The sequence below is a fragment of the Cydia fagiglandana genome, chromosome 25 (genome assembly GCF_963556715.1).
Source record: "Cydia fagiglandana chromosome 25, ilCydFagi1.1, whole genome shotgun sequence".
NCBI lineage: Eukaryota > Metazoa > Arthropoda > Insecta > Lepidoptera > Tortricidae > Cydia > Cydia fagiglandana.
Window position 1 is genome coordinate 1,960,661 of NC_085956.1, and position 22,883 is coordinate 1,983,543.

At 39.8% G+C, this 22,883-nt stretch overlaps 3 protein-coding genes and 1 long non-coding RNA gene across 4 annotated transcripts; 2 read left to right on the forward strand and 2 right to left on the reverse strand.

Moving 5' to 3' along the window:
- Positions 1–476: 476 nt before the first annotated feature.
- On the reverse strand, positions 477–12,618 carry LOC134676781 (zinc finger protein 729-like). The gene is made up of 9 exons (XM_063535163.1): positions 12,606–12,618; positions 10,007–10,249; positions 9,236–9,493; positions 9,052–9,177; positions 8,131–8,442; positions 4,956–5,081; positions 4,212–4,454; positions 2,587–2,844; positions 477–2,143 (listed from the first exon to the last, which is right to left on the reverse strand). Exons 1-9 carry the CDS (start codon positions 12,616–12,618, stop codon positions 834–836), a joined length of 2,889 nt encoding a protein of 962 aa, XP_063391233.1. The 3' UTR covers positions 477–833.
- A 72-nt stretch (positions 12,619–12,690) lies between these two features.
- Positions 12,691–15,667, forward strand: LOC134676947 (uncharacterized). Its single transcript, XM_063535326.1, has 2 exons — positions 12,691–14,948; positions 15,074–15,667. The coding sequence occupies exons 1-2, from the start codon at positions 14,172–14,174 to the stop codon at positions 15,431–15,433; spliced, it is 1,137 nt and encodes a 378-aa protein (XP_063391396.1). The 5' UTR covers positions 12,691–14,171; the 3' UTR covers positions 15,434–15,667.
- Positions 15,668–17,151: 1,484 nt separating this feature from the next.
- Positions 17,152–19,492, forward strand: LOC134677187 (uncharacterized). Its single transcript, XR_010100007.1, has 3 exons — positions 17,152–17,526; positions 18,763–18,928; positions 19,014–19,492. It is a non-coding gene; the product is annotated as an uncharacterized LOC134677187 (long non-coding RNA).
- A 1,326-nt stretch (positions 19,493–20,818) lies between these two features.
- Positions 20,819–22,354, reverse strand: LOC134676782 (uncharacterized protein K02A2.6-like). The gene has a single exon (XM_063535164.1). The coding sequence runs from the start codon at positions 22,352–22,354 to the stop codon at positions 20,819–20,821; it is 1,536 nt and encodes a 511-aa protein (XP_063391234.1).
- Between the last annotated feature and the right edge of the window lie 529 nt (positions 22,355–22,883).

Genomic DNA, 22,883 nt, shown 5'->3' on the forward strand with positions numbered 1-22,883 from the left:
GTGATAGATGTTTTGTGTAATCACTATGTTAAGAGTTTTGTTACGTGGCGCGACAAAAAGCGTAGGACGCTGGCATAATAGGGATTAGAAAATAGATATAGATATAGATATAGAAATAGATATAGAGATGTATATGTAATTGGTTATTTAAGGGGGGAATTTTGGTTAAACGGTTGAGGATTAGTTAAAAGGTTGGTTGTAAAATAGAAAATTAAATAAAATGATGTTAGGCCGAGAGATATTGCGAAAATTTGAGTTGGGTCGACTATAACCTTTTAGAATTTTGAAAAAAAAATCTTATGCTAACTATTACAAGATATATAAAATTGATAAAAAAAAAAAATATGTCTTCAAAAAGTAGCAGGCGTCGGCGTGGAGTAGGAGCACGAGCGTAGCGGAGGAGGCACGAAGAGAAGGGCTGCTCTGCGTCGTAGGGCGGGTGGGTTTGATCACGTTGATGGCGCCAGTGTGAGGGGGCAGATGGGAGCCTCACCAGGATGATGGAAGGTAATCAAAGTCGGGAACCAGGGCGATGATGGGTATTTATTAATTATATAAAAAGGCACCTGTAACAATACAGGTTACGTGTTAACAGATAGGTATGTATAAAAACACTTTCGTAATTCAGAAGGTTAGAAATCAAATAACTTACAATATGTGCCTTGGTGATGATGTAGATATATATCTGGAAGGTGTGCAGGGCCACAAAACGAGCACTATACTGAACTGCACGCACTTATGAATTATTACGTTTACTAATAAAAATCACACTTAAACGGTCGTGTTTAGAAACTTGGGAAGTACAGTCTGTTAGATAAAATGATGTTTATCGATCAAAGTATGTGATCGAACTGAAAATAAAAATCATTGAATGGAATTTGGAATAGGATTTGAATTTCAAAAGGGGAATTTAGAATTTGTATGGTGCCAGAAATAGTATGAAGGCCGATAGTGTAACGCTTCGTTACACGCACCGTTACACTTATATCACTATGAATCAGTGTATGAATTTTTAAATGACTCTTAGTTCTAAATCGTTTTTTACATACGTCACACAAATATGGTCTTATGTCACCATGAATCAGTGTATGCTTTTTTAAAACACTCACAGTTTTAAATCGTTTTTTACATACGTCACACAAATATGGTCTTATGTCACTATGAATCAGTGTATGCTTTTTTAAATGACTCTCAGTTTTAAATCGTTTTTTACATACGTCACACAAATATGGTCTTATGTCACTATGAGTCAGTGTATGAATTTTTAAATGAGTCTCAGTTCTAAATCGTTTTTTACATACGTCACACAAATATGGTCTTATGTCACTATGAATCAGTGTATGCGTTTTTAAATGACTCTTAAATCTAAATCGTTTTTTACATACGTCACACAAATATGGTCTTATGTCAGTATGAATCCGTGTATGCATTTTTAAATGTTTCCCGGTTTTAAATCCTTTTTCACATACGTCACACGAATATGGTCTTTTATCCGTGTGAATTAGTATATGTCTTTTCAACCGATCTCTATGTATAAAACGCTTATCACATGTTTCGCAGTTGTATGATTTCTCTCCTATGTTGCATTTAAAGTCCTTAGACTTTGACTGGGTCGAGTGTGTTTTAATATGACGCTTTAAGCTATTTTTTCGCTTAAATATTTTACCGCAAATGTCACACTCATAAGTATTCATTTCTGAATGTTCATACATTTGTTTAGTGCGACCTACGTACATATGGATCATAACATGTTTCATTAAATTTGAGTCTAGAGCAAATTCACATGTAGGTTCATTCTCGCAGTCAATATCGATGTTTTTCTCTTCAGCATCTGATTCCCTATCAGTACCCGCTTGTGGATGGTGTGTGGATGGTACATGGATATGAATCATGATATGTTTCTTCAAATCGGATTTCAGTGCAAAACTTTCTCCGCAAAGGTCACATGTTGGTTTCTCATAGTCAACTCTAGTGTGTACTTCCTCTGTATCAGATTCCGTGTCAGTTTGAGTTATGTATTGGGTATCGTTGCTGACGAGAGCGTCGTGATGTTGGAGGCGTTTGAGAAGCACGCAGCAGTCTCGAATATCGTGTTTGCGGCACAGGGCGCGCTCCTGCTCCTGCGTCCATTGACCATCAAATGCTGAAACATTGTTACACTGTCTTTACATGTTATAACACCACATAAATGGTTTCAACGAATTATCACGTTGACTAGGCAGTCTAAAAATACCTCCAAAGTCATTGAATTACATCGGTATATTAAAATTACTAAAGAAGCCTTTCTTTGCTATACCGCCTAGTAAGATGTACGAGGCGTCGGCGACAGATGTTGAAGTTGTTGGTGGACGCACCAAAAGTAGAAAATAAGTATATAAGAAGAACGAGTTTTTGGTCTATTCCGGTTGGTTATCTACTATAAAACTGCAACCCGTTCCGACAACACCCGCCTTTAAAATAAGTATAGTATGCACTTATAGATGTCAAATTGTCAATGTATTTCTGTCTCTATAGGTACTATGTTGTTACTTATTACTGCGTACTCAGATTTTGGCCACGACTATACAAATAACTGAATAAACTCACCATAACTGTGTCCACTCCCTTCCTGCTCCGCGCTTGAAGGGCTGTGGATATGATCCATGACGTGTTTCAATAAATCTGACTTTAGACTGAAGCTTTCACCACAAAGATCACATATCGGTACTTTCTCTCTAGCATATAATTTGTCAGTATCGGATTCCGTGTCAGTATAAGTTGTGTCTTGGCGCTGGACGAGAGCCTCGTCGTGTGGGAGGCGTTCGAGTGTCACGCAGCAATCTCGGAGCACAGAGCCAACGCGACCTGGTCACAATGGACATTTTTTTTTTATTATTATGTATGGGCTTACTCATGGCCACAGACTAGCCGAGGCGTAGACGTGACCTACGATGGAGCGAGCTCGCCCAGAAGGTGCCTGTTCACTCTTGATTTGAAGGTTGCCGGGTTATAAGAACACGGAAATATAGACGCCGGCAGGGAATTCCATTCCTTGGCAGTGCGCATAAGGAAAGTAGAAGCAAAGCGCTTCGTGCGAATTGGTGGAATATCTACCATGTAAGGATGGAAACCGGCCGTGCGTCTAAAAGTCCGATGGTAGAATGGGGACGGTGGAATAAGCTCGTGTAGCTCTTGGGCACACTCTCCGAAGTGCAGCCTGTAGAATACCGACAGGCTGGCGACTTAAACTATATCATATATATTAAACTATAATCATACAAACCAATTTATCATTATACGGCGCTAAAGTCGACCTTACGCTTTTACATTTTACAAATCTGTGTACATTTTCGACCGAAATTCAAAATTCAAAGAATATTCTGCAAGTAGGTCTCAAGGGCTCTCGTTATCGATTAGGAATTATATTATTAATTATTAGATTTTTTTTCTGTGTTTAAGGGTGATGTTTCTTTTTCTGGGCTTATTTTTGATCATTTCTCGCAGGAAAATAAACTCTTATGCCTGCAAATCTTCAGAAAACTTGCGTTTGTGCAGGACAATGGTAGGCAACTTCATGGAATGCTGCAAATTAGTTTATCAGATGGTATTAATTTTTATTTCAGTGCTTAGTGGCTAAGTGCACTTGTATCCAAAATTAACAAGACTCTGACAGTTGTGAGAACACCACATTACAGTATACATGTTATACTTTTAATGACTTAAGTTACTTTTATTTCACTTTACTTTTGCTAATCACAGTTATTCCAGAGAGCAATGGAAAGGAGCATTCTCAGCATAAAACTAAAGGACAAGATTAACAGCAAATACATCCGATCCAAAACAAACATCATAGATGCACTCGAGTTTTCGCTGAAACAGAAATGGAGATGGGCCGGCCACATAGGAAGATTGACAGATGACAGATGGACCAACAAAGTCACAAAGTGGCCAGGACCCCATGGCAAAAGGAAGGCGGGAAAACCCATAACAAGATGGTCCAGGGACATCATAGCCACAGCCGGAGAAAATTGGCTGATCACGGCAAAAGACCGAAAAAGGTGGAAAGATATGGAGGAGGCCTATACCCGAAAGGGGTCCTTAATATAGTAAAATAAACAAGGACATCATAATGAAATACTATTTAAGGAAAAATAAAGGCTAAAATAAATAAATAAATAAATCACAGTTATTAATATAGTGAGCCCTTCATGATATATCACTTCAGGACTTACCATTAACTACTAGAGTGACGTCAGGTCGATATGGACACTCCTGTCCCAGCACAAGCTCATCTTTGACTTCGTGGTCTGTGTACAGGCCGGCCAGCATGGCTGCCTCGCTCACACCACACTCACTGCCGGAGCATGAGGGATCTTCCTTGACTTCATTTTCACACTCCGTCTCTTGCTTGACACACTCTGCCTCCTTCAGACTGTCTGAATGATGCCCATTTTGTAATTCCGCTTTTATGTGCACTGCTAAATAAAAAACTGGTTAGTAAAATGTGCAATTATCAATACCTAAGTAACCATAGCCAGGGAAAATAACAATAACCTCACATGATTTAGTGAAATTTTTGCATGACTCAATTGGGTAACCTGGAAGTTCATTGACTCTGGACTGGATTGTAGCGATAGTTGATACCTCTTTTTGATTCTTGACGCTTTAAAAACCCAGCCCGGATTCTACTTTCCATACAAACTTGTACATATCTGGGGAGACACAGATGGATAGCAGGTGCCTGCACACCGCAGTGAACTTTTGCGGAGCAACAATGAGTAACAGTAAGTAAATAGATAAGCTACCTAATGTTACCATTTAACTGCAGTGTGTATGCAGTGTATGCATCTTACAGAGATGGACAAAATGTGGAAATATTAGGTAACTTAACTGGATTAGTACCGTTGCACAGTGCTCCATATAAGGTAACTGCAGTGTACATGCACCTTAGTATGTACCAACACTCGGCGACTCACCTGGCGCCGCGCCGGGCGGCGGGTGCTCGGGCCCCGCTTCTGGCTCGGCGGGCTCCTCCTTCACGCGCACACACTCAGACAGGCCGCTGGAACCCTCCATTCTAGACTCATGCAACAGGACCACTTCTAATAGTAACAACAACAACGAACTAATGCGATGATCAAATTAATAATACATATTTTGTGAATAGTATGAATAAATTATAGAATGAACAGCTTTCTGGAAAATTACTATTGTATTTAATAAAAGATATCATGAATTTACTTAATACTTTGCTGGATGTAAATATATTATCAACATAACCTCAAACACAAAACGTCATGTTCACTGTCACTGCCTGTCACTAAAGGCGTCTACAGACCTTGCAACAAGTTGCGTGCGATTGTCGATTACGTTTGGAGAGGCCTTAAGAGATTATTGTCGACATGCGATATATAAACATAAAGGCTGCTTCAAGGCTTCAATCTAATTGTAGTGTATGGCAGGCGGCCTTATACAATTCCATAATGTTCTTTTCTGTGGTATTTTCATTTGTAAAAAAAAGCATAGCTGTCATCTTGCATAGTCTGGCAAACCACTGTCAATAGAAAAAGGCCTGAAATTGTCTATGGGACCATACCCTCAGGTTTTATGATTGGTTCTGATTAGATTAGATTGAAACGGGGTGTACATTTCTAATGCACATTGGGATGGTTTGGGACGGTAGAGGACTTAAACACAAGCGAGGATTTTTAATTGCTCTATTTTATTTTATATTATTTTACCATATTATTGATTTTATTAATTATTTCATTGCATTATGTAAAACCCCCCTCACACTCGTGCGAGAATCGCGACGCGACGCCGCGAACTCGAGTGTGGAATCGATTTCGCATATCCGCGCAATCGACTCCACACTTGAGACACCCTGAGACAGGGCTATAACCGCAAAAATCGAAGTTCGCAATTTGCGGGCATTTTTCTCTGTCACTTTAATTTCGCCTTCATTGGAGTAAAAGAGAAAGATCCCCGCAATTTGCGAATTTCGGTTTTCGCGGTAGCCGCTCAGGCCGAGAATAGGGTTGCCAGATCGAAAGGCGCTATTATCGGGAAACAATAAAAAAAAATCGGGATTTTAGGACTAAAGTCGGGAAAAAAAAATACATTCAAATAAAAGTAATTATATTAATAACAATGATATTTTACATTATTGGCACTACGTCAGCTCGCTCGCTCGATGACAGTTCGGAACTTGAAATGATTGTTTTCAAACATGAAGCTGTTTTACGGGACAGATTACACTTTTTCGGGAACACATGCTAAAAATCGGGAAACTCCCGCCAAATCCCGACCATCTGGCAACGGCAACCCTAGCCGAGAACGAGTGCGTACATGCTCCCTTCTCGTTTCGCGCATACTCGTCTCGTCTGGCGCCTCTCCGACTGGATCGGAACGGTGCCGAGACTCGGCGCTCTCGACGAGTGTGTACAGCCAGCATTATATCTATGTAGGCAATTTAAGGCTCTCATCTTGTTTAAAAAAGTTATCATGAAACAGTTATTGATCAACTTATATGGTTTCATTTGTTTGTTGTGCCGAGCCGGGCGTATATGTGTATTTGCAAAAGTAAAAGTAATGGCTATCTCTGAGTTATATCTAAATCTAAATTGTTCAATATCGTTTCCTCATAACCCGTGTGGGTCAAGTTAATTATGTTCGTTAAAAGCGCGCAAATCAGTAAAAGATTGCCATTCATTTATAGGACGATTTTGGCGAAATTTTGACCCCTATCCACCCCTACGTGAGAAAAAAAATTAATAGGCCGCCTCTCCCCGTTACAGATTGAACAATATTAATATATACATATTATATCAATATTAACCCAGACCGTTTGTGTAATTGAATATGTGTACAAAACGCGAGAGTTTAAAGTCTTACATATCAATTTATTTCATTTAAGACAGGCAGCTGATGCAGATACATCTAAACCATAGTTCACTTAGCAAGACTTCACTGTTTAGATAGTTTGTCAAGTCTATTTTTAAATTGATTCACACATGCCGAGTTCATATCTTTGAAGGGTAATTCGTTCCAAGTCTTTATTATTCGGTTTACAATAAAGTTTTGGCGGATATTTGTTTAATGTTTTGTTGTTACTAGTTTAAAGTAATGTCATCTTGTTTGAGTTTTGGAATGAACAGGTCGCTCAGTTCCGGACACTCGTAATATCCGTGAATGATTTTGAACGTAGTCGCCACGTTCGCATTACGTAAGAATCTATACGAAAATGAATACGCGTTTGTTTAGTTTAAAGTTTTATTTTTCAAAGAAATAATATCTATGGATGTTTGTTTGTACCTACAAAGGGTAATAATAATTTTTAGGTTTTGGTAATAACTTTATTTTAAAGTTTTTCTTCATCTTTACTTTTCTAAATCTTATTATTTTGATCACTCCGCGCTTGATCATGATCAATGTTTAAACCTAACTTTGTGCAATATGTTGATCTTACCTAAGAACTATCAAGACTCATCCCTATTGTAAGAAAAAAGTAGAGTGGGTCTACCCTAAATTACTTACGTAGTACATGAATGGCGAATTTGTGTTTCTCTAAATTATTTTTATGCGTATACCGCTTGTTACATGTCTCGCAGGCAAACGGCTTTTCTCCAGTATGTGTTAATTCATGTACCCTGAGGCTGTACAAATGCGTGAATCGTTTGTTGCATATTTTGCATGTGTATGGTTTTTCCCCACTATGAATCAGTGTATGATTTTTTAAATTAGTCCTAGATCTAAATCGTTTTTCACATACATCACACGGATATGGTCTTATGTCCGTGTGAATTAGTAAATGTCTTTTCAACCGATATCTAGCTGGGAAATGCTTTCCACATGTTTCACAGTTGTATGATTTCTCCCTTATTTTATTGCATTTAAAGTCCTTTGACTTTGACTGGGTCGAATGCGTTTCAATATGATGCTTTAAGCTATTTTTTCGCTGAAATATTTTACCGCAAGTGGCACACTCATAAGTATGAATTTCGGAATTTTCATACAATTGTTTAGTGCGAGCTACATACATATGGATCATAACATGTTTCATTAAATTTGATTCTAGAGCAAATTTCTCGCCACAAAATTCACATGTTGGTTCATTCTCACAGTCAATATCGATGTTTTTCTCTTCAGTACCCGATTCCCTATCAGTACTCGCTTGTGGATGGTGTGTGGTAGGTACATGGATATGAATCATGATATGTTTCTTCAAATCGGATTTCAGTGCAAAACTTTCTCCGCAAAGATCACATGTTGGTTTCTCATATTCAACTCTAGTGTGTACTTCCTCTGTATCAGATTCCGTGTCAGTTTGAGTTATGTATGGGGTATCGTTGTCGGCGAAAGCCTCGTGGTGTTGGAGGCGTTTGAGAAGCACGCAGCAGTCCCAAATATCGTGTTTGCGGCACAGGGCGCGCTCCTGCTCCTGCGTCCATTGACCATCAATTGCTGAAACATTGTTACACTATCTTAACATGTCATAAGACCACATAGATGGTTTCAACGAATTATCACGTTGACTAGGCAGTCTAAAAATACTTCCATAGTAATTAAATTACTTGTAAATTAAAATATCTAAAGAAACCTTCCTTTGCTACACTGCCTAGTAACTGTACGAGGCATCGGCGAAAGAAGTAAAAAGTTGTTGGTGGCCGTACCAAAAGTAGAAAATAAGGAAATAAGAAGAACGAGTATTTGGTCTAGTTCGGTTGGTTATCTACTGTAAAATTGCAACCCGTTCCGACAACACCCGTCTTTTAAACAGATATAGTATGCACTTATAGATGTCAAATTGTCAATGTATTCGTGTTTCTATAGGTACTATGTTGCTACTTTTTTTATTTTATTTATTTCCACACATACAAATATCATTACAGGCAGAACCCAATGCGATATTGTTGCAAAAACAAAAAAACAAAACTCAAACATAAACAGACAAACAAAAACAAGTACATACCTATATCTAACAGACTTTTTTTTTTTTACATAACATAATAATCTATTCCCTATTATAACAAAGAGTTAATAATGCGTCTTTTGTGAATTCACTCATCGTACATGAGAATAGGTCTATATGCGTGGCTATGAGGTTCAGGGTACGCACGGCGCGCGTCATCGGCGCCTCGCGCAGCAGGTTGGTGCGCGCGCGCGGCACCGCCAGCAGCCCGGGCTGCCGGCGCGCCACTTATTACTGCGTCCTCAGATTTTGACCACGACTACACAAATAAGTGAATAAACTCACCATAACTGTGTCCACTCCCTTCCTGCTCCGCGGCTGAAGGGCTGTGGATATGATCCATGACGTGTTTCAATAAATCTGACTTTAGACTGAAGCTTTCACCACAAAGATCACATATCGGTACTTTCTCTCTAGCGTATAATTCGTTAGTATCGGATTCCGTGTCAGTATAAGTTGTGTCTTGGCGCTGGACGAGAGCCTCGTCGTGTGGGAGGCGTTCGAGTGTCACGCAGCAATCTCGAAGCACAGAGCTAACGCGAGCTGGTGAGAATGGACATTCAAATATAGACTTACAAACTAATCAGTCAGTGAGTAGATATGGCGTGAAATTTGACTTTACATTTTTACATTTTTCAAATATGTGGCCTTTACGATAGATGTGGTATGATTAATCTTTTTCTGGGCTCATTTTTGATCATTTGCCGCTAGACAACCTCACACCTCCTAATTTTTAGAAAATTAAGTAGACAACTTCATGGAATGCTGCAAATTCGTTTATCAGATAGTATTAATTTTTATTTCAGTGCTTAGTAGCTAATTCCCGACACTTGTATCCAAAATTAACAAGAGTCTGACAGTTCCGAGCATGTATTTCGTGAGAATACCGCGTTACAGTATCGACTTTTACTTTTAATGACTTAAAGTTACTTTTATTTCACTTTACTTTTGCAAGTCATGGATATACGATATAATCATGGATATCATGGATATATGTCAACACCAATATGTAATATAGTGCATGGGCCCTTCATTATATAACAATTCAGAACTTACCATTAACTACTAGAGTGACGTCAGGTCGATATGGACACTCCTGTCCCAGAACAAGCTCATCTTTGACTTCATGGTCTGTGTACAGGCCGGCCAGCATGGCTGCCTCGCTCACACCACACTCACTGTCGGAGCATGAGGGATCTTCCTTGACTTCATTTTCACATTCCGTCTCTTGCTTGACACACTCTGCCTCCTTCAGACTGTCTGAATGATGTCCATTCTGTGGCTCTTCTTTGATATGTACTGGTAAATAGATAAAAGTTCATTTAATGATGAGCCTTGAGTGATGTTGACTATTTTTAAACATAAACTGCAAGCAATGCGTATATATGCATTCACTGTCATACAAAATAATATCATTTGGCAGTAAATGCGTTAATACTTGTGGCAACAATAAATACTTCTTGTTTAGATAAAGCTATAGCTAGTCTATGGCCATTGGGACAGTGCTGTCAGTGTTTGAGTTGTCAGTTTATGTTTTGTGAAATAAACGGTCTTGTGTTTTCGAAATGGTGTATTAATTAATTACATCCATAAAAGTACAAATATAACAACCTGGCGACGAGACGACTACGAACAACGTGTGATCACTGATAACATAAATAATAGTAAAAAGTGAATGTGTTGAATTTCGAGTGTTTATTTTTGAGGTTATGAAAAAAAACAAACGCAAAACGGTAATAGGCGAACTTTTAAAATCAAGAGGAACTAATAATAATTGCGAATAAGTTATTGCCCTAGTAGCATTTTCGTTGGGGCCCACGGTGCCAACGGTAGGGAAAACGTTGGGATGAGGTTCGTTCCGTAGCCAACGTTAATTTTGTATTGGCCCACCATCGCATTTACCAACACTCGCTGTGGCACAGATGCCAAACAATGGGCCTTTGTGTATTTTGGTACCGTTGGCTAAACAACGATAATATTCGTTGGCCCAATGATGACATATATCGCATTTACCAACATTGGCAGTGGCAGTGATGCCCAACAATGGGCCTTTGTGTATTTTGCTACCGTTCGCTAAACAACGATAACATTCGTTGGCCCAATGGTGACGAATACCGCATTTACCAACATTGGCTGTGGCACGGATGCCCAACAATGGGCCTTTGTGTATTTTGGTAACGTTGGCTAGTCAACGATATCATCCGATGGCCCAATGATGACAAATATCGCATTTACCACCATTGGCTGTGGCACTGATGCCCAACAATGGGCCTTTGTTTATTTTGGTAACGTTGGCTAATCGACGATATCATCCGATGGCCCAATGACGACAAATATCGCATTTACCAACATTGGCTGTAGCATTGATGCCCAACAATGGGCCTTTGTGTATTTTGGTAACGTTGGCTAATCAACGATATCATCCGATGGCCCAATGATGACAAAAATCGCATTTACCAACATTGGCTGTGGCACTGATGCCCAACAATGGGCCTTTATTTATTTTGGTAACGTTGGCTAATCAACGATATCATCCGATGGCCCAATGACGATAAATATCGCATTTACCAACATTCGCTGTAGCATTGATGCCCAACAACGGGCCTTTGTTTATTTTGGTAACGTTGGCTAATCAACGATATCATCCGATGGCCCAATGACGATAAATATCGCATTTACCAACATTCGCTGTAGCATTGATGCCCAACAACGGGCCTTTGTTTATTTTGGTAACGTTGGCTAATCAACGATATCATCCGATGGCCCAATGACGACAAATATCGCATTTACCAACATTGACTGTAGCATTGATGGCCAACAATGGGCCTTTGTGTATTTTGGTAACGTTGGCTAATCAACGATATCATCCGATGGCCCAATGATGACAAATATCGCATTTACCAACATTGGCTGTGGCACTGATGCCCAACAATGGGCCTTTGTTTATTTTGGTAACGTTGGCTAATCGACGATATCATCCGATGGCCCAATGACGACAAATATCGCATTTACCAACATTGGCTGTGGTACTGATGCCAAACAATGGGCCTTTGTGTATTTTGGTACCGTTGGCTAAACAACGATAACATTCGTTGACCCAATGGTGACGAATAGCGCATTTACCAACATTGGCTGTGGCACGAATGCCTAACAATGGGCCTTTGTGTATTTTGGTAACGTTGGCTAGTCAAAGATATCATCCGATGGCCCAATGATGACAAATATCGTATTTACCAACATTGGCTGTGGCACTGACGCCTAACAATGGGCCTTTGTGTATTTTGGTACCGGTGGCTAAACAACGATAACATTCGTTGGCCCAGTGAGCACAAATATCGCATTTACCAACATTGGCTGTGGTACTGATGCCCAACAATACCAGTTGAGTTTGCTTGTGGCGTCACTAGATGGCGTTACTGTCTCCAAACATCGAAGTTATAGTTATTTTCTCGTCATTCCGGATATAATCATAAATTTTTTTAAAGTAACTTATAAATCTAATAGCTATAACTATAAAATTTATACATAAATTTAAAAAATTGTATTTTACCAACATTTTCTCAATTTAAATCTCAAAAAACATAAATCTCGCTTACGAAGTTTCGAAGTGCGGTTAGTATATATACAAATTAGAGTGTATAGCAAGTGTACTTACTTCGGCAGTACATATACTAAAATTGGAACGATACAGAGAAGATTAAGAACAACTGCTGCCTAGGGCCTTCATGTGGATACAACCAATGCCTACCGTAGTGTAATTGTAATATTTATCAGCAAAGGCCCAACGTCGTATTACACAACCACTTACCTAACGTAGGGTAACTGTAGGCCTCGTAAACAAAAGCCCATTACATAATTAAGACTGTAGGCCCACTATAAATTACACAACTATTTACCTACGGTAGTATTGTAAGAATCCTACACAAGGCCCAACGTTAAAGTTACAATGTTGGCCCTTTGTGGGACAAGCTGTGTTGGGCCTTCAACCTGGTGCACGACTACCTACCGACCTACCTGACTTGCCGATGGGTAATTGTTGAATTTGCCAACAGAAGCACAACGAAAAAATTGCCCTTTTTTATTTTTTTGCAGTTGGCCCTACAGCAAGCCATACGGCCAAATGTAACAATTAACCAACCATCAAACAAATGAGTATAGGCCCAACCACGGCCCAACCAAAACCACCACCGTTGAATAATTGTATGATTTATTTAAATAGGCCCAACGAAAAAATTACTCTAATGGCCCTCTGTTGGGAATCTTCGGGAGGGCCTTTGTCGAGGGCCCTCCAGCAAATCGTAGGGCCAAATGTAACAATTAACCAACCATCAAACAAATGTGTATAGGCCCAACCACGGCCCAACCAAAACCACCACCGTTGAATAATTGTATGATTTATTTAAATAGGCCCAACGAAAAAATTACTCTAATGGCCCTCTGTTGGGAATCTTCGGGAGGGCCTTTGTCGAGGGCCCTCCAGCAAATCGTACGGCCAAATATAACGGTTGCCCAACTAATACGTAAACAAAGGCCCAACAAAATCCCTACAAGAAAATGCTATTAGGGTGAGTGACGAAGTTATTCAGTATAAATAATAATCCGGTAGAGGAGATTCGACGGTTCTTTCGGGATATTGATGAACGAGAGGAATATCGAGATTGCACTGCAGATAAGCACGCAAATTTATAAAATGTACTTAATTTCGAACCTGGAAGTTTTTACCGGAGGCAGCTGGAATGCATACAAACAACAACTAGAGTGTTTCTTCATTTTAAACGACATTGATGCAAGTAAGAAAGTACCGCTACTTATCACAAAGCTTGGGGCGAGTGTCTACGAGCTTCTTACAATTATATGCACTCCAGACTCACCAGTGACTCTCACATATGAGCAAATTTGTGAAAAATTAGAGAAACATTACCATCCTGTTAAAAATTATGCACTGGAACAAGCTGAATTCAGAAAGAGAGACCAGAAAAAAGACGAAAATTTAGACAAATACATACTTGAACTAAAGAAGTTGTCCAAAAATTGTAATTTTAAAAATCTTAATGAAGAGCTCAAAGAACGGCTTCTAAATGGCACTTTGTATGAAGCAGTGAAGTTCGAATTGCTTAAACACGCAGACCTACCATTGGAAAAATGATTGGAAATTGGAAAAACTGTGGAGACCGCATATAATTTAACCTACAAGAGTCAGAAAAAAGAGACCCAACCACAAATGTTCAAGGTAGAAAGGGACGGAGGCTATGGTCCGCGACATGAGGAGACCAAATTTAAACCACAGGCAAGAGAGAGCGCTGGAGTTTGTTTTTGTTGCGGAAAACAGGGGCACATGAGAGCTGAATGCACTTTGCGTGGGAAATTCTGTAGCGAATGTGGTATGAAGGGTCACATTTTCAAAATGTGTAACCGAAATAAAGGTAATTGGAGGATGAAAACCTTAAATATGGCTGATGAGGTGACAACTTACAATTCAACTGTTACTGTTACTCAGGAAAAGTGTGAGCAGAAAAATAACACTCCGGGCCCGGAACTCTATGATATGTTTTGTATTAGTGAACAAGAGAGGATCCCATCAGCAAAGCTAAGTATCCAAGTAAGTGGCAATTCTTTGGAGTTTGAGGTTGATACCGGACCAGATGTAAGTAACATTACCTTTTCTATTAAGGAGCAATATTTTCCAAATTTAGAAATAAAGCAACCGAATGTAATTTCTACAAAATTTGACCAATCAACCTCAACACCATTGAGTGCTTTGGAAGACTTAAGTTTGCCGTATGAAACTGTTAATGTAGAAAAACCAATATTTTATATTGTCAAGGATGGATTACCTAGAATTATTGGAAAAAAATGGCTCTCTGTACTTAAACTTTGTCTTTACTATATTATATTGTGTAACATCATTCAATTCTGTAGAGATGGATGGCCTGAGAGCAATAATTTAGGAATAGAATATGATTATTTTTCTAGAAATAACGAAATTACCATGGACCAGGTGGCGTAGCACGGTCGCGTTTTTATCCCTTGTCACCATGCCTGTCACGTTCTAACAAGTATGTAAGTGCAAAAGGGACGCGCATAGTGATAGTCGATAAAAATGGAACCGTGCTGCGCCTGCAGGGGTGTGTGTTGTGGGGTTATCGAGTTATTATACCTTGTTCGCTAACTGATGAAATAATGTTAGAGCTGCATGCCTCCCATCTGGGTATAACTAGAATAAAGGAGATAGCGCGCTCCTACTTTTGGTGGTTAGATTTCGATAAGGATATTAATGAGATATCTAAAAATTGTAAGGTTTGTCTACAATGTAATATACAATGTATAATGTTTGGCAGGGAGCTGAGGTGCCGTTTCTCACTGCTTAGGCCTCACCCAGTAGCTGGCTTAATTGATAAAAGATACTTACAACAGGCATTGAAAAATAATAATGATAGTGAAATATTTCTGTCCGGGGAGAAGGGGGAGAGGTTATGGGTTTAAGGTTATTACACATGTTATTGTTCCTATTGTAACTGAGGTCGAAGTGGAGGGGCAAAGTTGCAAACGGCATACTAATCAGCTACTAAAATGTAGTCAGCGTTTAGAATAGATTTTTACTAAGTGGGGAAGAGTGTGGCAACAATAAATACTTCTTGTTTAGATAAAGCTATAGCTAGTCTATGGCCATTGGGACAGTGCTGTCAGTGTTTGAGTTGTCAGTTTATGTTTTGTGAAATAAACGGTCTTGTGTTTTCGAAATGGTGTATTAATTAATTACATCCATAAAAGTACAAATATAACAATACTTTTATACTAAATTGCAATCCTATGTGAAAAAAAAGTCAAACTTAACCATAACTAACATGAAGTGATCAATTTTAATAATAAAACTTCCATCAGACACATACACATTAAATATATTAACTTATTTTAAATCAAAAATTGCTTAACAAGTTTCACTCTGTATTAAGGAGCATCATCAGGAGCATGTGTTGGCAGACCAACGCAGACTCGAATGTTGAAGACTTGTTATGAAAGTGACTGCTGACTAATCTTCCAACATGGACAATGTTTTAATTTTCGTGAATGAAATTGTTTGTAAACTCAAAGTGTCTGGATTGTATGGTTAACCAATTTAACTTGTATATATTTGGGGAGACCCTGACATAACAATCTTATGCTGGCTACACACGTAACTATAAATCGTAGCGATTTATCCGTGCAGTCCGACTGTGCAGATAAATCGAACGTTCCTAGTGCCTCCACACGCCTCCAATATCGGAGCCGATCGTCAGTTCTTCGCAAAGCTCATCCAAGAAACGCCATGTCATCCACAATGGAAAATGATGACGCACTAGAGATATTAGGGCTTCTTATGTGCTCTGGAGTTAGATTTATGATTTCTTTAAAATAAAATTATAAAAATTAACACATTCAGTGTCAGCGCGCGCTACGCGCTATGAGCATAGGCCCAAACATGAAAAAATCCCGTACATAAAAAACAGCAACTATGAACAGAGAACCCTACTATCGGGTCACTGGCACTAAATTCACTACCGTCTTTACCATAAGGGCACATGGAGCCCGTGCCCAGGGCCCCGATCTTCAGGGGACCCCGAAGAATAGACAGTAACAGTATATTTGAGTACCCATATTAAATAGAAGATCATAGTGGTAAACTGTTAGTTTAATTCGCTTTCTTTACTTTCCAAAAAGGCTCCAAATTCTTATGTGCCAAAGCATAGTTTATAAATATAATATATTTAATTTTTTCATTATTGTACTTGAATAGTGACCCACGTGCGCACACAAGGGAGCGACGTGAACTACTGCCGAAATGAACGATCGCCATTCCACACGCAACGATAAAACTGTGCAAACGCATCAACAACGATTTATCTTTATATATAAACGCGAGCGGCTCTGACGGAAAAACCAAAAGAAATTATGCTCAATCGAAAGAGCTTGAAAAAATATCACTTTTGAATCGAGAACATGTATCCGCAAAATTCGTATTGTCGAGTATTTTGCATTTAAAAGTGAAAAAAAATTCGACAAAGAATGCAAATGTTCAATTTGTTGTTTGACATTTGACAGCTCTATGGTTTCGTTCAGAAATTGTAAATATTTTTACGTCCGTCATGCATGTTGGACAGATTGCTGGTGAGAGTGTGGGTAAGCCATATTAAAAAAAAACGACTACTGTCAGTGTAAGATGACACTGGTGACAGATGACACACAAACATGTTACATGTATTGTGCATTGATTGACGGGTAAAACCATGGTAAAACCAAAACTTTGTGCTTTACCAGTCTGAAATTAAGTTTAATTTTCAGTAAAGGGTCTAAATGTTTGTGACTAACCTAAGCCCTCCTACGTGTACACGCTCGACGCAGCTAGCCAACTTTATTGTCACGCGTGCAATAGAGTACCTATTATAGGCCAAGTTCGGCCTGGCCAGCCAGGGTTCACGCTAGACAACGTCAACGATTTATTTGGGGTCGCCGTCATCGAAAACGATGAGGAGGAGGAGGACTATACTTACTAACGATGACACGGCACCGCCGCGTAAAACAAACCTATGCCGAAAATCGTGAGTATCTTTAACCGACATAATTGTTTCAATCTTTTATTATTGTTGTCATGTTGTTGACAAATAATTTTGTTACCTGAACAAACCTTGCCACAAACGCTGAAAAACAATGCAACGAAGGGCGGTTCGTAAAGATTTATTTATTGTATGTAACTATTGTCACGGTAAAATATTTGCCAGGTACCATCAGCAAAAATTAGCTTAGCATTCTGCATACAAATGTATATACAGGGGTACCATACCAAGCTAATAGCTTTGCCGACTGTACACAAAGTACTTGCAAATATAATACGCAGCAGATGCATACATATAATGTGATATAAATATAAGTCATACAAATCTTGGTAAGTGCTTTTCCTAAGATTAAATCTAAATTGAACTTTAATGTGCTGTGTCCACACACATGTATCCATGAATAATTATTATTATTTTATGTAGCTACTTAATATGTATAAACTATTTCTATCACCCAAAAAAAATGTGAAATTATTCCTTGCACCATTTCACTATCCCGGGTTAGGCCGGGTTGAGCGGTTAAACCTGGAGTTAAGTTACCATGGTTACCAGTACAGTTTGACACTGCTAGGCTCAGTTGCACCATTCCACTAACCTGGGGTTAACCGGTTAAATCTGGAGTTACCATGATTACCAGTACAATTTGACATTGGGTTAACGGTTTGACCGCTTAGCCCCGGGATATTGAGATGGTGCAAGTGGGCCTTCAAGACAGAATAAATAATAGTACTAGATGCAGAAGACTCACTCTCTAACAAAACGTGTCTGTTACGATCAGCACAGATATGGCCGCTAGGTGGCGACAGCGCCACGCACGGCTTATGGCTTTCTCCAAAATTAGGGCGGAACGGATGTACTTTTAGCTACCTGTAGCAAAGCGACGAAATCACGGAGTGAGCCACGCCTGCCTTCACGGTTTAAATGCTTAACCCCGGGTTAGTGGGATGGTGCAAGTGGCTCTAATCCTCCCTTCCAGTTCCAGTTATACTTTTAAAATCTGTATTTATATACCCATACAATATTCAATTTTTGCAGATAGTTTCAAGTATTTTGAAGTAGCAAAGCGACGAAATCACGGAGTGAGCCACGCCTGCCTTCACGGTTTAAATGCTTAACCCCGGGTTAGTGGGATGGTGCAAGTGGCTCTAATCCTCCCTTCCAGATCCAGTTATACTTTTAAAATCTCTATTTATATACCCATACAATATTCATTTTTTGCAGATAGTTTCAAGTATTTTGAATGCTGTAGCCAGAAGACTGCCAGACAAATGTGGATTAATAAGGTTGTGGAGATAAAAAAAAATACATCCACACTACAGCATCCGAAATCTCAAAATCATTTGCTTCTATATCGAAGAGCTCTCTGGATTTTTTTGATGACTTTCCGGTATGTATAATGATAATTATATGCACAAAGTTTTGTTTCTTATGGACATGTATTTATTACATTAGGTATTTTATTTTTATTTAAGGTCACTTATCTTGACATAAATGCTGAAGGAATTAATTATGTCACTTTAAAAGGAGACGAAGAGCAGGACGGTATTATAAAACAAAGTTAAACATCACGGCCCGAAGACCACCCAAATGATGAAAATGTATTAACTAGGTTCAGTTCTTTTCAAATTTGTATTAAGGGGAGAAAATCCAAAATTAAAATTCAGATAAAAACTTTAATGTTTTAAGAAATTGTAAGTCATTTCAAGTTTTAGACATTTTGAAACAAAAAAATGTTTTGAGAAGAATGTGTTTGACAGATGGTAAAGCTGCGAGGAATGTGTTTGTAAGAACCAATACAAATTGTCCTCCAGGACTGCGCTGAGTGAGGATAGGTAATTGAAGTAATTCTAATATTCACTCTAAAGAAACAAATCTACCTCTCTACGCATCCTTGCACATCTCTGATGGAATCATGGTCCTTGCTAATCTTTGGTGGAATACCTCATAGCCTTACTATACTTGGTTTTGTAAAAGGCTAACTTTATATGATATACTTAGTTTAATTCGTTTATTTATATGTATTTAATTGCAAAAGACTGATTGTTGTAGTAAATTGTACTATTTTTATATAAGATATATTTTTTGTAAATTCAAGTAAAAATAAATAAAAATAACGTCAGCATGTCTTTTTATAAATCGTCAGGTGAATTGAGATGAAATTGTACTCACAACTTCCATACTGACATTTTAGTGCCATGATGGGTGCATGAAATTTGGGTTCCCTCCTTTGAGATGGAAAAATGGGTTAGTCCGTTAGGGGCTATTCATAAATTTCGTCATTTCAAATAAGGGGGAGGGGGTCTGGACATCGGATGATGCTAGCATGACGTAGGAGGAAACGGGGTCATTCGAAGCATGATTTTTGGATGATGTTAGGGAGAGCGGGGGTCAAAAATTCAAAAATGGTCAAATACGATGACGTAATTTATGGACAGCCCCTTAGGTGAGAGGTACAGAACCGAAATGCAACAAGTAAGCAGGTTAGGTTAGAACTGCTGACTTTACAGAACAGAACTACGTACGACCAGAAAAGTGGGTTAGGTTAGGTTTGAACTGCAATCCTTGAAGAACTGAACTGCTACCATAAAAATGGTTTAGGTTAGGTTAGAACTACGATCCTTACAGAACCGAACTGCTACCAGAAAAGGGGGTTAGGTTAGGTTGGAACTGCGATCCTTATAGAACCAAACTACTAACAGAAAAATTGAAAAGTGGGTTAGGCCGTTAGGGGCTATTCATAAATTACGTCATTTCAAATTAGGGGGGGGGGGGGTCGGGACATCGGATGATGGTAGCATGACGTAGGAGGAAACGGGGTCATTCGAAGAATTTTCGAATTTTTGGATGATTTTAGGGGGGGGGGGGGTCAAAAATTGACAAAAAACGATTACGTTAAGTCCGGTTAGGTTAGGTCCGGTTATTTCAATATCAGTTACTATAATCACTATAGAGGTTACTATAGCCACTATAGAAATGCAAAAAAAAACATTTTAAATCATTTTCGAACTAAACCTGCAATAAACCGGGCTCTTGAAAATGTTGGCTGTAAAGTCTCCAGTAAATCCCTCGGGATACTTATATTAGCGGGAGCACAAGAAAACACAACCGTTAGGAATCTTCATATATTGCAAGAGAACCTAGATCTACCCGCGCTGTCCAGCGTTTCTTAATGTATTTGTATCTACCTACATTACATCCCTCCACACTTAATTACAATTACAACCCCAAATGAAGGACTTATCTACTTAACACTTAACCTAAGGTAAAAACCCTTAGCCTAGTACTTATACTTAGGAGGATTGTCTACACGACATTGTCTCACATGCCGCTCAGGGCGAGTCTGGGGCGGTACAGGTGCGTTCGGCGCTTTAGCAGGGCTCGGCTGAGGATCTTCGCGGTCGGCGTCATGCCACATCTCTTCTTCTCCTTCTTCTTCGAGCTCGCCATTACCTACGCCCTCACCCAACTCTTCGGTACTCACCACTGGTTCCTCTGTAGTTCCTTCATTTGGCCCTACCAGCGAACTTAACCTACTTGTCCTCCGTCTCAACTGATCGATATGTCTGTGCACTTCCTTACCATCCTTATCAATAACCTTATAATTTGTTCTCCCTAATTCTTTTGAAACCGTACCTGGAACCCATTTCTCGCCTTGTAAGTATTGTCTGTACCACACTGTGTCTCCCGCCTCCACCCTCCGGTGCGACCCTCCCGCCGCCTCCGTCTGTTTTTTCTGTGCGGCTAAGACCTTAGCCCCCCTATCTGGCTTTAAGGCGTCTAACCTAGTGCGGAGTCTACGATTCATTAGTAGCATAGAAGGAGTTTCCCCCGTCGAGGAATGTTCCGTGTTACGGTAATGCAATAAATAAGTATTTAAAGATTCTGAAACCGGTTTCTGTTCCGATATAGCTTTCTTTATCACTCGTTTCACAGTTTTAACCGCGTTCTCACAGGCCCCATTGGACGCGGGGTGGTAGGGCGCTGTGAATATGTGCTCAATAAAATTACGACTGGTGTGTTCTTTAAATTCCTTGCTGGTAAACGGTGGGCCATTGTCTGAGACCAACTGTTTAGGCAAACCGTACTTACTCCACAATTCAGTTAGTATATTTATAGTAAAGCTAGCGGCCGTACTTGGCACTTGAAATACCTCAATCCATTTCGACATGGCGTCTAGCACGACGAGATACATTTTACCGTTAATAGGTCCCAGGTAATCTAAATGCAGCCTCGCCCAGGGCCGCGCGGGCCAAGTCCAGGCGCTCGGCGCGTGGCGCGGCGGCTGGTCCGCGTGCGCCGCGCACACCGCGCACGCCCGGCACGCCGCCTCCACGGCCTCGTCTACCCCGGGCCACCAAACGTAACTACGGGCCATCGCTTTAGGTTTCACGATACCCATATGGGGTTCGTGAATTATTTCTAATACTTTAGCCCTACAGCTCTCCGGTATCACTACTCTATGGCCCCACATTAGGCAGCCGAGCTTTTCGTAAAGCTCTTGTTTCCTATTAAAATATGGCCTTAAGTTTTCTATGTCGCATTCTGGCGGCCAACCGTCCCTAACGTACGATAAAACCCTACTGAGCATGGCGTCCTTAGCGGTTTTTAATTTTACTACATTGTAATCTAGCAGTAAAGCCTCTTGAGCGAAATGTAAATATGTCTGCTCCGGAATAGTAGCCTCCTCCGACCGCCCCGTCTCCGGCAACCGCGACAACCCGTCCGCACAGTTATCTGTAGTTTTGACGTATTCTATCTCGTAATCGTACGCGGACAAAATAACAGCCCACCTCTGTATTCTACTAGCGGTCATTTGAGGAATGTTTTTATGTTGGCCAAATATTGAAACCAAAGGTTTGTGATCGGTGCGTAATAAAAATTTGCGACCGTATAAATATTGGTGAAACTTCTTTAACGCGAATATTATAGCTAACCCTTCGCGATGAATCTGCGAATAATTCTTTTCCGCATCACTAAGTGACCTTGACGCAAACGCGACTGCCCGCTCGCGCCCCCTACTGTCCGCTTGTGAAAGCACCGCCCCGACGCCCCTCGGGCTCGCGTCACAAGTGAGTACCAGCGGGAGGTCTGGATCGTAGTGAGCCAGTACCTCCGCGCTCGTCAGCAATTTCTTTACTTCCCGAAAAGACCACTCACATTCCCCATCCCAGTTCCAGATTACATTTTTCCGTAATAAGTTATACAATGGAGCTAATATGAAACTAATATTTTTAATGAACTTCGCAAAGAAATTGACCATCCCTAGGAAAGAACGTAATTCGGTTACGTTTTGTGGAGCAGCCATTCTTAGAATTGAATTTATTTTTGACTTATCTGCCCTG

What these genes read in the sequence shown, in the direction of transcription:
- LOC134676781 (XM_063535163.1), bottom strand. An exon ending in CGTCACTCTAGTAGTTAATG is followed by an intron (nt 9,494 to 10,006) that starts GTAAGTTCTGAA and finishes CATTCTCACCAG; the next exon opens with CTCGCGTTAGCTCTGTGCTT. An exon ending in AGGGAGTGGACACAGTTATG is followed by an intron (nt 9,178 to 9,235) that starts GTGAGTTTATTC and finishes CGCAGTAATAAG; the next exon opens with TGGCGCGCCGGCAGCCCGGG.
- LOC134676947 (XM_063535326.1), top strand. Translation starts at nt 14,172, where the DNA reads ATGTTCAAGGTAGAAAGGGACGGAGGCTATGGTCCGCGACATGAGGAG. An exon ending in ACGAAATTACCATGGACCAG is followed by an intron (nt 14,949 to 15,073) that starts GTGGCGTAGCAC and finishes CTGCGCCTGCAG; the next exon opens with GGGTGTGTGTTGTGGGGTTA.
- LOC134676782 (XM_063535164.1), bottom strand. Translation starts at nt 22,354, where the DNA reads ATGACCGCTAGTAGAATACAGAGGTGGGCTGTTATTTTGTCCGCGTAC.